The 15,332-nt window shown below is 40.3% G+C and overlaps 3 protein-coding genes across 3 annotated transcripts; 1 reads left to right on the top strand and 2 right to left on the bottom strand.

The window, feature by feature from the left end:
• Positions 1 to 322: 322 nt before the first annotated feature.
• Positions 323 to 4,220, bottom strand: LOC112563090 (HD domain-containing protein 2-like). The gene is made up of 6 exons (XM_025236820.1): positions 4,058 to 4,220; positions 3,675 to 3,793; positions 3,331 to 3,433; positions 2,422 to 2,490; positions 2,109 to 2,247; positions 323 to 1,317 (listed from the first exon to the last, which is right to left on the bottom strand). The coding sequence occupies exons 1-6, from the start codon at positions 4,112 to 4,114 to the stop codon at positions 1,205 to 1,207; spliced, it is 600 nt and encodes a 199-aa protein (XP_025092605.1). The 5' UTR covers positions 4,115 to 4,220; the 3' UTR covers positions 323 to 1,204.
• A 63-nt stretch (positions 4,221 to 4,283) lies between these two features.
• Positions 4,284 to 6,490, top strand: LOC112562886 (28S ribosomal protein S28, mitochondrial-like). The gene is made up of 3 exons (XM_025236470.1): positions 4,284 to 4,743; positions 4,979 to 5,122; positions 5,873 to 6,490. Exons 1-2 carry the CDS (start codon positions 4,295 to 4,297, stop codon positions 5,118 to 5,120), a joined length of 591 nt encoding a protein of 196 aa, XP_025092255.1. The 5' UTR covers positions 4,284 to 4,294; the 3' UTR covers positions 5,121 to 5,122; positions 5,873 to 6,490.
• A 445-nt stretch (positions 6,491 to 6,935) lies between these two features.
• LOC112562885 (hairy/enhancer-of-split related with YRPW motif protein 1-like) lies at positions 6,936 to 14,379 on the bottom strand. Its single transcript, XM_025236468.1, is given in 6 exon segments — positions 6,936 to 9,805; positions 9,807 to 9,898; positions 10,950 to 11,022; positions 11,925 to 12,008; positions 12,255 to 12,303; positions 13,032 to 14,379. Coding segments are annotated over 6 exon segments (984 nt in total). The 5' UTR covers positions 13,097 to 14,379; the 3' UTR covers positions 6,936 to 9,184.
• Positions 14,380 to 15,332: the final 953 nt, after the last annotated feature.

The raw sequence follows: 15,332 nt of genomic DNA, 5'->3' as shown, positions 1-15,332 counted from the left end.
TGATGAAAACAAAAATGACAGATGTCCTTAAAATGATTTATGCAACTTCCCTAAATCCCAGACATTACTCCACTCAGAACTTAATGTGAAAACAACTTCAAGTGTTACTTGGGCTTGGACTTTTTTGTAAAAACAACACCCAATTTGAACCCAGATATAGTTAAGCACAAGTACCAATTGGGGCTAATGCCAAAGTGAGTAAAAATATGTGGGAAGAAAGGGAAGTTTGTTGGGTAGGATTAGAACAGGTTTAAATCTTTGTTTTTAAAAAAGGTTACAAACGCTTCCACTCCTTGTTTCTCAATATAACATAAAGTCACTGTGGGTGTTGTCCAGAACTCAGATTTATTTTAACAGGACCAAACAACTTGCTGACAGAGTGCAGATGAATATTAACTAGACAACCCAAAATTTATGCTTCACATTCCATGTTTACTACAAAAAGGCTTTGATTCTTCAATTTGATCTTTAAAATAATTAGCTTAGTAACTTGGACAAACAGCGCTTCTTCATTCAGCTCCTGCCCTTAGCACTTAAATGTATTTTTGTTTCAAGATGATCAGCAAAAATTCTCTGCACCTGTAGTGTAATGATACATAGTAATGACACAATATTTTTCCCCCCAAAGTCAGTTTGGTTTAATGTGGCCAACAACATGTACATGATTAAGTTTTACACTTCAACCATTATCCATGTGCAAGGTCTCTGAGTTATCATGCCCAAGATGAAGAACTACAATAGATGAGTCATCTTGTTCATCTGTGTCAATTTCTAAAATCTAGCTATTTTAAATAAAACATCAGCAGTGGATGCAAGTACCTTCAGGTTAACTGTGGTGATAAAACTGTATTTAAACTGCTTTAAAAAACATCTAAAATTAAAAACAAAAGTAATATACAAATGTATGGCATAATGCCTGTTATTGCCTTGTGTTTAAATTCCACTGGTAAAGATTGACCCCTAAATTGTCTCCCCTTTGGTTTCTAGTAATCATTTATTTCGCAACCAGAGCATTTTTTGTCTCAGCAGAGGCTCTAAAAAACCAGTCACACACAAGCTGCTAATACATGTCAAGTCATAAGAAAAAGACACTGCTCCATTAGCCCAACATCAAGTTGTGCAAGTTATGATTTAATCCTTCCCTCATCAGTATGGCTGATTTACAGGTGAATGCCCATGAAATGTCACAAAGAGTCACAGCAACTCACGTCTTCTGGTTAGGAAGTTCTGTATCACTGAACAAATTTTGCACATTATTTTTTCGTAAGGCATCCAGATGCTCCTTCCAGGCACACCCAGTGTCTGTGACAAACTTTCCTAAGAGTATGAAGAAACGGCAAAACCAATATGCCAGTAAACACCACAAAATACAAAAAAGAAAAGTAGAGAATCTATCTTGTAAAGAACATTATTTCTTATTAAGCTTACTTGTTGAGCACACCTGTATATAAGTCACAGCCATTAATTTTTTTTTAAACTCTACATTTTACACAAGCTGAACTGGTTTATAAGCTGGAGATAAATACAACTTTAAAGTTACATCACAGCCATATCGTCTTGTTATCAGCATGATAAGGGTGTGTGGTCCAGCAACTGATCTGAATGCTTCAATTGTATGCAGCTTTAATTTAAGAATGTGAACAGTTAACAATTAACAAATTAACACAAAGCTCATCGAAAAATTAATAGTAATCTAAAAAATCTGCAAACAAGCCGCATCACTGTATAAGCCGCAGGGTTTAAAACCGGAGGGAAATATTGTGGCTTATAGTCAGAAATTTATGGCAAATGAGTACTTTTACATACAAATTATTAAGTAAATTGGTAAGCCAACTTCCGGTCTAATTTCAATCATCTTAGATTAAAATTCCTATTATTTTTCAAAATTGGATTGGTGCAAGTGTTTAACATTGCCATCCATCATTGACACCTATAAAGCATGTGATAACTTCTTACAGAAAATCTCCCTTAACAACAAGCATAAGTGAGTAAACAATTGCACAAAACCTCCATAATGGATTTGCCATACTTTTTTTTAAATAGCACTGGGAAAACATCAAATGAGTACTTCTCTAACACTTTCAAGAAAAAATAAAGCCTGTCCTCACCTTCTGTGGAGTCAAAGAACTCTTGAAGAAATTTTGGTCGTTCCTCTAGCTGTTCATATTCATAGGCCTGCATCACCATGTCCAGTTTGTCCAGATCTTTCACAAATTTTGCCTCTTCTGAAACCTGTTCTTCATAGTCCTGGAAATCAGTGAAAAGGAATATAATGTCTACATATTACAAAACTGCCACTTTGTATACATTGCCTTTTCCTCCCACTCTTTCTCTCACACATGCATGTGCATGAATGCTGTGTACACATGGTTACACATAAACAGAGGCATACACACATGCAAAAGAAGTGTTGTAACAAACCTGCCATAATGCCAGGAGCTGGTCACCAGTTCCGTCTCCTACAAGTGTGCACATTTCTTTCATTGCTGCCTTTTAACAAAAACAAAATTACTTTGTTCTTTTACTATATATCTTTTCTGTCTACTTCTGTTCACATTTTCTGTTCAGATTTTTAAAAAATGTCCTTTGCTGGAAGCTGTAATAAGTAATAAACTAAACAAAATAAAGTCACATCCCACACCTATACAATTTACTACACACGCTTTTTTTTTAATCCTTTGTTCACAGTGGTAAAGCATTTTCTAAACCTATGGCCTGTAAATAAAACTGTAAAAAACAGCTCTATTACTTGACTCCCAGCAATTCTTTTGACCAATAAAGAAAACAGCCAGAAAATGTACTGTGCATTCATAACAACAAGTGTATATATATATATGTGTGTGTGTAGTATGTAAAGAAATAGAAATATGTTGATAGTCAGTTCAAGTTGCTACAAAAGGAAAAGCATGAGAGGTATTTTCAAAATGCTGTAGATATGTTAACCAGCTTATTTGTATTTATTACTTCCTGCACATTGACCCACACCTGCTTTCAGGGAAGTCTGGTGGGGTGACAGTGCCTGTCACCAATACTATAAGAATTGGCCATCAGAGTTTGTTCACAGCTTGTCTCAGGCACACTTCTTTCTTTGCTTTGAATGTGGCATATACTGTACAGAAATGGCTGCTTTGCCATGATATAGCCTTAGTTGCTTGCTCAGAGTCAAATACCAATACCCCTTCTCTTCCACCTCACTTCCTCACAGCTGTTTTCTGAGAAAGATGGCATACCTTTAGCTTGCTGTTCATAAGCAACAAACTTGTGCATGTAGACTGATGTACACACTTAGCTTAATTTTTCTGAATGACAAGAAAGCAAAACATTAGCAACCTCTTCAGCTTTGTGCTTTTCTTCCTTGGTTATGCTATCATGAGGTGTCAGATCCCCCACAATGCATTCTGCCATGTCATGAACTAAGGCCATCTTGATGCATCTGTCAAAAAACATGTTTCCTTGATCTTACATTTTTTTTAAATCTTTTATTTGCCTTACTAACACATGGGAGAAAAGACAATAACAGTTATACCTATACTGACATTACAGTATCATCATAGTCAGATAAAATGAAGTAAACAAATATATATATATACTTTGGTACACTGAAGTCTACATGTATGCCAGCATGAAAGCCTTTGTGAATTTTTTTTTCTCAAAGTAGCTAATTGTAAACTTACTTATTTACGTCCAACCCAGGAGGCGCCAACATCGCCATCATTGCCATGCGGTACATGTGGTCTGCGACACTTTCTGGTCTTTTCACACCTTTGCGAACCCATCCTGTTCGCTGTACTCGCTGCCACATATGAAAATACTATAACCTTATGGGTTTCAAGTATATTCTGCCTGTTATCTAAACAAAAGTGACCATAGTTAATCATAGACTATTTATCGAGTGAATCAACTTTCACGTATGTGAAACTAATAACTAGATAACCTAACAGACTTGTCACTTGGGACTAGTATACAAATAAACAGCGATAACGTTGATATAGATAATGAATGCTGCAGGTAATAATTATTATCAGTAATGTAGTCGTTTTTATTTTCTAGCAGAGACCTTAAGCTTTCCAATCAATGTCATGTATTTAAACACATTCGCTGAATTCAGAGACATTATCCTACTCTAACAGTGAGTGTTTGGCACTTTTTTAATTCAAAACACTTATAATAATTATAATCAACTAGCGAGCATAGTGGTGCACGCGTCACTGAGACGCTCTTCTCTGTTTAAAATTACATTTGGCTGACGTCTGGAGTTTCGAGACATTTCATTGGTCGTTTGGAAAGAAAAAACATGGCTGCGCCCTTGTGGGTACGATGTGCTGCTAGAAACTGTGTCTTCGTTTACAAAAGTTTAGCTCCTAAAGAGTCACGGCATCTCTCTGTTGGTCAAAGGTTAAATAATACTAATCAAGAATATGCATCCGAAAGTTCTGAGCCTTCGCTAAGCAATAAGAATGCCCCAAAAAGTACAGGAGAAACAGCGTTGGCTGGGTTTGCGAGGGTTCTGGAGAAAGCTCGCAGCCAGAGTATAGAGGCAAATGTCGATAACGAAGATGACATTGTTAAAACAGAACACACAACATTTGCTGCTATGCTACGTCACAGCAAGCTGATGCAGCTTGGTGACATTGCAGGGAGGACGGTGGCTGGAACAGTTATTGAGGTTGTGGGCGATGACCTTTACATCGATATCGGTGGAAAATTTCATTGCGTGTGTCCACGTCCCAAGTTAAACGCAGAGTAAGTCTAGAAGTAATATATGCTACAGATCATATATTATCACAACTTTAGAAATTGGGTTAGGGTTAAGTTTATCTTTTTCTGATTCACGGTTGCATGCCATGTCGTCCATAACAACTTATATCATTGTGTTGTGAGCATTCCTAGAGTTGTTCCCATCTTATTGTATGGTGGTATACTTGTGAGGGTGTAGTTATTCTCAAAGCACTCTCACCAATTTATTGCTTTCCTTCAGGCGTTACCATCGAGGCACAAAGGTTAAGGTGCAAGTGAATGATCTGGAAATGTCCTCAAGCTTCCTTGGATCCAACAAGCATATAACTCTTCTGGAAGCAGACGGCACTCTTATAGGCCTTCGCCGCCAGCCACAACATTAACAGTAAGCCTTGAGAATAAAAGTTAGGAAACAGTTGGTGACAAATTAAGTACTTTTGTGCTGCAAGGTCAGTTGCACCATAATATATATTTTTTTGTGTCTGGACTTGCCATAAAAGTACTTTACACTTGGTTATCAGCTGTTTCGAGCAAAACCTTTAGAAAACATGTTGATTGTGGGCTGAGGTTGTAATTGTTCACTTGACTGCACACCACAAACATTTGGATGAATAATAGGTTTTTATGTAATAATATTGTCTGATATAATGCAAATAACTATCAAAATTATTATCAGTTTAACAACAGCAGTCATTACAAAATTGTTGTCATTAAGTTTTATAAATAAGCTTCTCTGCATCTATCATGTTTAATAAAAAACATCTGCATTGATAGTGCACAAGTTATATTTGGTTAAGAAAGTCAGCAAATTCAATGGATTTACAGCTTATTCCAATAATCTTTATAGTAAATAAGAATGACTATTTCTGGTAACAGCAAAATAATTATTCATTGATTTAAGTTTTATGTTGAGTTTATTTTTCCTTCATCCTTACTTGAATGTGTCCTGATTGTGTAGAAAGAGTCTTTGTATTTTCTTGGCAGTTGGAGTTGTACACCATGTCAGCAACTACGGGTATCTCACAGAGTGTATTTTCATAGTAGAGATAATTTAGACATAGATCAGTATTATAAAATGCATTACTAATGATGATCATAAGGTATACTTATATACTTTTGTTTAATCGATTTTCAGATCAGCAGCAATTAGTTCAGAGAGGACTGTGCTGGACATTGTGAAACTGAAGATGATTGGCTGTCAGTCCACTATGAACCATGAAAAGAAACAAAAGGACATCGAAACCACCTAAGTACAGTGGCGAGGTGTTGTTGTGGCCCTATGCTCCTCGAGGAGTAACAGACTAAACCAACCACTATGAACCATTATCTTATCCATTTGAGTATCTGATATTGCCATCTGAATACAACTTTGAATTAGACAATGTGTGTGTGTATATATACACATGCATGTATGAGAGAGAATAGATTTTCCATAATGTAAAATCAATAGATGTTCATTTATACATCTGATTTTGTAGAGATTGTTAGCTTTATTCATGGTCTGCTATTTGTTATGAGTGTAATTTCATGCATGTATGATTTTTTTTTCCAGTAGTAAGATTGTTTGCCATGTCTGAGTAATTGAGGAAACACAAAAAAAAAACCCTCATTAATATGTGACTGAAGAATATCTAATACAATGATAGAATTCAACAAGCCAAATAATATTTTTTTGTGTTTTTATGCAGCAGCACGTTGTGGTCCTGCAATATATTTACAGTGATATATAAAAATAAACACATTGAAAAAGGTATATCTGTGTATTATCACAGTGTGTATGTGTGAGCGCATGAACGAGCACATGTATTTATGCAATTTTTAGGACAAAGTCACCAGAAACAGCAAAATCAAGCGTTTCTACCTTCAGTGTCCATTTGTAGCTTCATGTTTTTAGATAAATATCTATGCATACACACACATACACAAACATGCAAGAAAGATCCAAGTTATTTTGTCATTTATACAAATAAAATTTCAAGGCTTATGAGAAAAAGGTAACATTCGTTGCATATTGTTAAAGTGTTCCAACAAAATATTTCATAAAATTGATAGCAATAATGGTCAAAATATTGTGCATAGAAGACACAATGCTTATAAAAAGACATATCTACCACGTATCAGGTCTTTGAATGTAAAATGCGTGATATGTATAAATGGTCAACTAAAAAGAAACAGCAAATAGACTCTTGGGTTTTTTTGGGTTTTTTCGTTAAGCATCTTGCACAATGGGGTTTTATCATTTGTAAATGAATAGTGTTTATTTTTTTTATAGGTACAGCTGAGATTGTCACATGCAGTGCAGCTTGTGGAAAGATGATGGCTCATTTTTAGGTTAAATATCTGCATTTAAGTATATTCAGTATTCAGCACTGGAAAAAAAAGCTTAAGTGTACTATTAAAACTACAATAACAGTGAAAATTCTTCTGACCAACATCTAAAGATGTCCTCGAAAGTTAGCAATTCACTGGTATTATCATGAATTCAGGGTTCCTACTGAGTGACCTCCAGCCCAGCCTGGATTACAAGTGATGAAAACGTCTATGTCCTAATCTGAACTGTACACTTTTGTGTACTGTTAGCATGCTACTCTCATGCTTTAGAGTACACTAGACCTGATGAAGGTCTTTCCATAGGTTAATCCTGAGATTATTTTTGTTTTCAGTGTAACAAATGCATGGGATAAATTGTTTGTACTTCCTTCAGCAATTAATTTACACTTGCTATAATAATGACTTCATACCTGTTTAACACTTAGTTTATTTTTTTGATGAACTAGAGCATAGGTGTTTTATTTTTAACCTTGGATTTCCGAAAATGCTTGTTTATCAATCAGTTAATGTATCAATAAACACAGAGCACTAAAACTGTTTCTGCTCATCCTTTCATGTAAGGTGCTATTCATTCAAGCAGCCTTTTTCTGTCTGAAAAGATCTTTCAGAACTGTTGTCGGTGTTTTCTGAAGAGCGTCATTTACTGCACAATTAAATGACACATACCGTGTAATTTAATACTTTACAAAAAAATGAATGAAAGGAAGGAAAAAAATTTGTTCCGATTCGATGAACAATATTTGTATTAATATATAAATGAAGATTTATTGCATATCATGAATATGATTGTATAACATGGATTAAAAATATTGCATAATAATATTGTATATACTGATTTCATGTGTTTTATAAGTCACAGTAAACTGAAAAAATGTACACAGCCTTGCATTGCTGTAAATCAAAATAATTGCTTTTTAAACAATAAACTAAGAAATGATTGCACTCCAGTATCAACTCACAGACTAGACCCAAGTATTCATAAAGGAAAAAAATCCTCATTATTTTTCTGCATCATTCATTACACAGAAGATGTGACAAAGTGGTTAGGTGGCTATACTAAACACCTACTCAGCCACAACCTCCTGATATAAAATTGTGTTTCAGAGAGAGACTTCACTGATGATATAACATCAAGACATAAATTTCACAAAATCTGTCCGGTAACAAGAAGGCATTGTTACTTTTCAAAATACATCGTGGTGAGAGCCACTTATTTGCCATAGCAACACCACAGTTTGTAGGGTTAATGCCATCTTTTTAATAAAAAATGTAACCAAACAATTAGCTGCTGAGATTATGTTACCATTTTGACGAACAGCTTATTAAAGTTCACTGGTACATCGAGTTATCAAAAATCCGATATTCGTTGATTCGAGGAATGGTTGGGAAACATCATCAATTAAAAAAGACTTAAATATCAGGCACTAATTAAACAACTGGTAACGATGAACCTGTTAAGCCACTATGAGGGGAAGCACAATGCGTGCGTAGTAAAGGCACCTAACTCAGGCACTTACATAACGTTACGTCACTTCAACAGTTTAACGGCTTTGCCACAACGTTTAAACGACCTTTGTACAATGTTTGGTCAGCAAATCGCTTGACAATCGCGTTTAGAACGGGAGTAACGATTCAGTGAGAAAGTCACGGAAGAAAATATTTTCTTTTGCAACCTGTGGTTGTCCTTATGGGGATTTTTTCCCCCCCCCCCCCTTCTTTGTCAGGACAATCGTCTATGATGACCAGACCAATGCGAAGAGAAAAGTAAAAGGATTTGCAAACTCTTACAGACAAGGTCTGTCCGTCTGCGACTGCAGTCCATGTTTAAAAAAAAATTGGTGCGAAGAAAGAACACGATGCTCACGCGATAATTGTTTTCCCTACGTTGTCTGTCGGGGTTCACGCGGTTGACTAAACGGGTTACACAATTATTTCCACAGTTTGATGTTCATATTTTCACCTGTAATAAGATCACCGCCATCATGCAGGTTTGCGTTCGAATGTTCGCGAACAAACCACGCAACGAAAGCGCTGGAGATCATTATGCAAACTTCAAGTCCCCAATCTTCCTGTTGGCGACAGAAATCACATTGCCTCCGTCAGACTAGTCGGCTAGTCAGTAGGCCAGCTCCCCGCCCCATGGTCGGTACGGCTTGACGCTAGCGGAAGGATGAAGGCCGGCGCTCTGCGCATGCGCGGAGTGAGCGTGTGAGTAGGGCGCGTGCGACGCGGAAGGCATGATGCTCTGCGGCGGAAACTGCGAAGCGTGGAACTGCGGCAGGGAGTGGATCAGCGGCGGTGACATGGCCTGCGGCTGCGAGGCGGCTGCCGAGGAGGTTGTCGTCATGGCTACGGCTGGTCCACCGCGGGCGTGGTGTGCGGTCAGGGAACCCAGGCCGCCGCTGGCGTCGCCCGCCATGTGGCGCGAGTCGCTGAAAACGTTCAGCACGGAGGAGGCCGAGGACGACGACGCCGCGTGCGATGTCATGACGGAGTGGGCGTCTGTGCCCTGCGTGCTGGAGGCCTGCCCGCCCGTGGGCACCATGGCGCCGTACTGCGCGTTGAAGGAGGGCACGGGCACTGGATGCATGGCGGGCGGAGCCGGGGGCCAGGCGGGAGGCACAGGCTGCAGGGTGGCTTTGGCGGCGGCCTCGCGCTGCGCCGAGTAGCACTGAAGGTGGCTCAGAAGGCGCATGCGTAAGGGGTCTTGCAGGTCCAAGCCCTCCACGGCCACCAGGATAGCGCGCAACTTCCGCTGCACATTCCCGGAAGCCAACGTAGCGGTAATCCATGGCAACGGCGTGTGGATCGCAGTTGTAGCCTGTGATTCCTGTCAGTCAACAAGAAAGTATCCCTTTAGTATTCATATCCAACGTACAAGAAAAAAAAAAATGGCAAAGAAAACAAATTTCAAACTAAACTGTCTTTAAAGAAATATATCAGTACTGGATAAGTAAATGCAGTCCAATGGCACTCAATAGCGGAATGGTTAAGACTATGGCGTCGGAATGTTTCCTCATGGAGTCTAACGTGTGGATGGGACAATGGCCAAGTTCGATGCGATGAAAAAAAAGGTTACTGTCCGATTAAAAAAAAAAAAAAAAAAACAGTGACATGTTGGTGTCAGAGAAGATAACAAGCACGATGATACCTGCTTCAGCTGTACAAGTTTTCCATCAGCGACATTGTCCGTTTTCCTTTTAAGTCATGGACTAGCCATTGTCTCGCTTCCTACTTTAAACCCCAAATGTTTGAATGTTTACTCGTGCTCGAAATGTGATCTACACTCAAAAAGGAGTTAGTATTCCTGATGTTTTCACGTGCATCCCGGCCACATGTTTCCCCTTCTCCTTTCTGTTCTCTACGGCGGCTGTCGTCAACGTGTGTCGGTTGCGTGTCCCAGTTTGTTTTTCCCATGACCTTCCTGCACACTGCATGGCCTCCGCAGAGTGGTGCAGGACACACTCCGAGTGACAAGGGTTCATAGTTGCCGCCAATAAGACACTTTACAAAGGGCAGATAATGCTGGGGGGTTTTCTCCCCTTGTCGAAACGGCCGCCCGCAAAGTACAGGTTGCCGGCGATTGTTTGCTATGAATGTTTAAATACAACTAGTTGGATTCGATCAGCCGCTCCAGCCTGGCGCTGATCCTATGAAATGCAGTAACGCTTAAAGGAGATTATATCTGGTGTCCTTCGGGAAACAGTCTGGATCGTTTCTATTCTCCTGAAGAAATGAAATAGTTTACTTCTAACCTCAGATAAGTTTCATTGTGACATACTACTCAGATTCACCCATCCCCGTGAACTGACGTGTCTCCGACCATTTAAATGTCTCTTATAAGGAAATATGTATTTACACAAAATGAATCCAGCTCTCACCTTTCTGATGAAGCAATTTCAGATGGTCAACTGTCATTTGTAGGATCTCTGCTTTCTCCAGCTTTGCTGACCCCTGCAAACACAAAGCGAATCGAATGGTGAGGGTAATCCGGCGGATATGATTTCAGTGACAGTGAGCTAATGATTAGCAAGTCTCAATTATTTCTAGCTTCCTATTCAAAAACTATTTAGCATGCTGTGGTGAGGGAGCCAGTTGGGTGGGGGTGCACGGCGTGTTGACTCCAAAGCCGTGTTGGCTGTGTTAGCCGGCGACAAATAAGGTGGACGTGACTCTCGCCGCCACATTTTTTATTATTATTTTTGCGCCCGACTCGATCCGACTTGATTCCGCCGCGTTCTGCCCACGTCCCTCATAGCTCATGTCCTCCTCCAAACCCCTTTCTGTTCATAGCTGGGCTTATCCCAACATTCCCTCACTCGGGTCCCGCGCTTGATCCCTCGACACATACATCTGTTGCGATTGCCCTTGTCAGCCTCGCTACACGATTCCTTTCCGTGTCCGAACTGGTTCCTGCTGTAACCTAACCTTTCCCCTCCTTACCCCTCCACTATTCCATGCCCTCGGAAATCCCAGACTTTTTCCATGTTGTGCAGTTTATGACTTCATCCTGGCCGTATTGGTGTTATCAAAAGGACAGTGTCTGCCAAGGGACCTGGAAGCCGGATGTCACTATCGGCGATGCCCCTTGGAGACCACTCTTTTATCGGCCATGTCCTGCGGTTGCTGAAGATGAAACGAGCCAGCTGGTCATGAGAGTTACTTATTTGTTTCCCCTTTCTTTTCCTTTGCTGTTGCGAATATACTCAGGAACCGCAAAAATTGTAAATATATAAATGTTTAGTTCACTAAGCAGCTCAATGTTTAGTAGCAAATAAGACGATGTAGAATGAGGAACGAAGAAGAGAAACAGAGAAGGAGAGAGAGAATGGTGGAACTTGTGGCACTAATCGTACCTGCTTCTCGAAGGCAGAAGGAACCAGTCTTCTGAGCTCTGAGAGGCTGGAGTTGATCCTGTCGCGGCGACGCTTCTCGATAATCTGTCGAAACGATATGAACGGGTCAGAGTTAAAAGGTCAGTTAACTGGTCGGGATTAAAAGTTGGAGGAACTAACTATTCCAAGGTTAAAGGGAGAACATGGTGCTCTAAGAAGCTATTTTTGATAACTAACTGTTGATACCTCAGTGACAATTAAACAATATAGGTATTTATACTGATCGTTCTGCTATTTCTTTATTTACTGTTGGTGCTCAGTCATGTGTAACGCTTGGAAAAGACATCTTACCCCGCGTCTCTTCTTCCTGTCTGTTATCTGACAGCTTTGGGACGGCGACCTGCAGACACACAAAAAAAGTATAATAACACTAACCTTCCACAACTAATGACTTCTTGCTATCATTCGTTGCACACACACATTGTTCATTTACATTTATAACTATATTTTCAAATTATTAACTTTCACAGAAATTGAACATCGTGTTTATTCGCTTATCATGAATGCATATATTCTTTCATTAAAACAAACGCTGAACGTTCCTCCTGCCCCTTAAGTCGGATTAATTTTTCGTGTCAACATTTAACATTCCATTTTAAAGCTTTGGTGTAGAAATTGTTAGTATTATTATTTTATTTAATCGTTAAAATCGTGATGATAGTGGAGAACGGATGGATAAACATCTGAATATATTTCCTGTCTGACTGTTGATGTTTTACACAAATGTGATCAATACAGATGAACTATAATCTGTTGTAGTGAAGAAAAAAAACTTATAAAACTTGTTAACTCTGCTCTTAGAGACTATCAGAACTCTATATTTGAGTACACGACGACAATGGGATAGATGCTAAAATACTTGAACAAAATAAAAGTTCAACAACCCAATAAATTAATAAAGAAAAAGATGTCTCACTTAAAAACAAAGCTTCGGGTATGCGCTCTCTCTCTCACACTCTCACTTACACGCATGCAAGTGCACGAGAACACAAGCACACAAATGCATCGTTGCATGCGCCCGTCCATTTCGCGAGACAGAAATACAAATATGGAAAGTTCGAGACTCACCCTGATTTCAGCCTCTCGTCGAATACATCGCAGTCCGAGTCGCTGTCGCTGAGACTTCGCTTCATTCTCCACAAGTTCCGCGCACTCTCACAACAAACAAAACTCGCCGACTGTCCCGCACGGACGACAAACCCACAGCCTGCGGCCTAACTGCAGAAAGTGTCCACCTTTTTCTGAAGTGCCTCGGAAAATTTACTTACAGACACGTTTTCGTTTTATTCAAAACGAATTCAAACACGTAGTCAGCCTAGTATTTGCTTATGTTGTTTGTTTTTCAAGGCGTCGCTTTAAAAAAAAAAAAAAAAATTAAGTCATTCACGTGAATAGCCGGAAGTTCCTTACTTTAACCTTCGCAAGCAATTACACGTGCCTATAGAAGGAACTGCACGTGCTGCAAAATGTTGCGGCAGCAGGGAGATGTGCAGCCACAGACACCGACATCAGCCTCCACGTGTTGTTGTTGTCGTCGTCGCTAGCCACGCACGTGCGCTGTTTTAGGAGTCGAGGGGTGTGGTGGTGGCGACGGCGCTGGTGGTGGGAAAGAGGCCGGGGGGAGGTTGTAGCCCTGCCGACGCCTTCAAGAAGTAAAAATGCAAGAAGATAGAATTGGCTGCCGAGGGAGAAGAAGAGGCACCGACGTCTACATACACGGGGGCAGAGCACTGGTCAGGGGGTGTGCGAGCGCCGGATGCATGTGCTTCCTGAACGACGCTCGTGCCGAAGTGACGGCCGCTCTCACGCGCGCCGCCAAATAAAACACGCGCGTCGCGCACGCGCTCCCCCCCGTCCCCACCGTCACAATTTGCTCCCCACCCTCCCGCTCCCTTCGCTCGGCGTCCGGAGGAGTCGCAGACCGCCCGTTGGCCGTGCGCCACCATTCAGCACCGCCGCTGCGGGCTAGACACGAGTCACGTGGCATTCCGACGCCGCCTCTCATTGGCTACAACTATCATTGACAGCCTGGCTTCGGGTGGACAGGTGTTCTCGCTCTCGCTCTCTCTTTTCTCTCGTGTTGTGTAGTTACCACCCCTGAATGTAAAAGGTTCCGAATATTTTCCTTACTTTTCTAAGTCCTTTTAAAATTTTTTGATAAAAGTATTTTTTCTCTTTTCCTTGTCATTTTTATTCTTTAACAACTCAATATGTTTTTCTTTATTATTATTTTTTTTTTTATTTCACGTTCTTCTATTTAAGTGAGGATCTCCACTGGGAAAGCGGGACGCCCGATTTTCGACTGACATGGGAAACTACTGATACAGGAATATTTTAACAATAATAGTCAACAGTTTTGAGGAGCTATAGTACGCGGAAGAGGTAACTGTCATGATGGATGTAAAAGAGTTTTGCGCGGGAGGAAATATTAAAAATTTTTTTTAAAGTTATGCTCAATTTTTCAATAATTTGTTTCAAGCATGTAGATAACACTTGCCTCTTTCTGCGAGATGTATTTCGATCAACTATCTACGTTTTTTGCGCTAATCTGTCAGACACAAATAGACATATATGACAATTCGTGCAGATGGAGAGATAGAGAGAGAAGTGTGCATCCTTCATCTCTTGGTCTTTATTTCTGAGAGATTAAAAACTATACAAAACAGCGAAAGAAAACCAGACAAGCATGTGTAAATTAGTGCATAAAATAGCACATTCTTTTGTTATATAATTAATTATGAATCAATCGTCATTAATTATTGTCATTTGCCATTTTCCTTCTCTCTTCCTGACTCACGTATCTCTCGCTTCAAATCTGTTTATTCATTTAATTATTTTTAACTACATGCCACAAGTCATCTGGATATCCTCAAAAGTGAACCTGTGTTGGGGAGAGGATGGTTAATGGCTTTGAGTTAAGAAGAGTCATAGATACTAAGAGGCAGCGAGGATGTCCGCAGGCCGTTGGCAATGATGAACCTGGAATGAGCTCCGTCCAACCGTAGGCTTAGCACCTTCTGTTCTGTCACGTCAGCAAAAAAAAAAAAAGGCAGAACTGTGGGACACGACTGGGTGTCATCATTACAAAGCCCCAGCGACAGAAGTAACCTCATCGCTGGTCATCCTTTGGCATCGGACCCTCCCACCGCCTCCAGCTGGACAGTCGGGGGGCCTGCAAGAACTTGACATCAGGAAGAGCTCGGCCACCAGCATCCCAGCCTGCTGACCAGCGTTCATCTCGTCTACTCTCCCCCTCCCTCCTTCCAAGTCGCCCTCCACCCCGCAGGCTGTGCGCTCGCGCCGAGGTCAAGCGCGTTCATCGATTGACAGTAGTGAAGAACGGTTATGTCCCTTACGGAGGAGCTGTCT

Source organism: Pomacea canaliculata, linkage group LG4, assembly GCF_003073045.1.
Source record: "Pomacea canaliculata isolate SZHN2017 linkage group LG4, ASM307304v1, whole genome shotgun sequence".
Taxonomy (NCBI): Eukaryota; Metazoa; Mollusca; class Gastropoda; order Architaenioglossa; family Ampullariidae; genus Pomacea; species Pomacea canaliculata.
Note: the sequence above shows the minus strand (reverse complement) of the source record. Positions and strands in the feature narration are given on the sequence as shown.

Bases quoted from the DNA above. Each gene is read 5' to 3' on its own strand.
- LOC112563090 (XM_025236820.1), bottom strand. From the start codon at position 4,114: ATGTCTCTGAATTCAGCGAATGTGTTTAAATACATGACATTGATTGGA. The intron at 3,434-3,674 runs GTAAGTTTACAA...GTTTTTTGACAG, and splicing joins CCTGGGTTGGACGTAAATAA to ATGCATCAAGATGGCCTTAG. The intron at 1,318-2,108 runs GTGAGGACAGGC...TCATACTCTTAG, and splicing joins GTTCTTTGACTCCACAGAAG to GAAAGTTTGTCACAGACACT.
- LOC112562886 (XM_025236470.1), top strand. From the start codon at position 4,295: ATGGCTGCGCCCTTGTGGGTACGATGTGCTGCTAGAAACTGTGTCTTC. The intron at 4,744-4,978 runs GTAAGTCTAGAA...GCTTTCCTTCAG, and splicing joins CGTCCCAAGTTAAACGCAGA to GCGTTACCATCGAGGCACAA.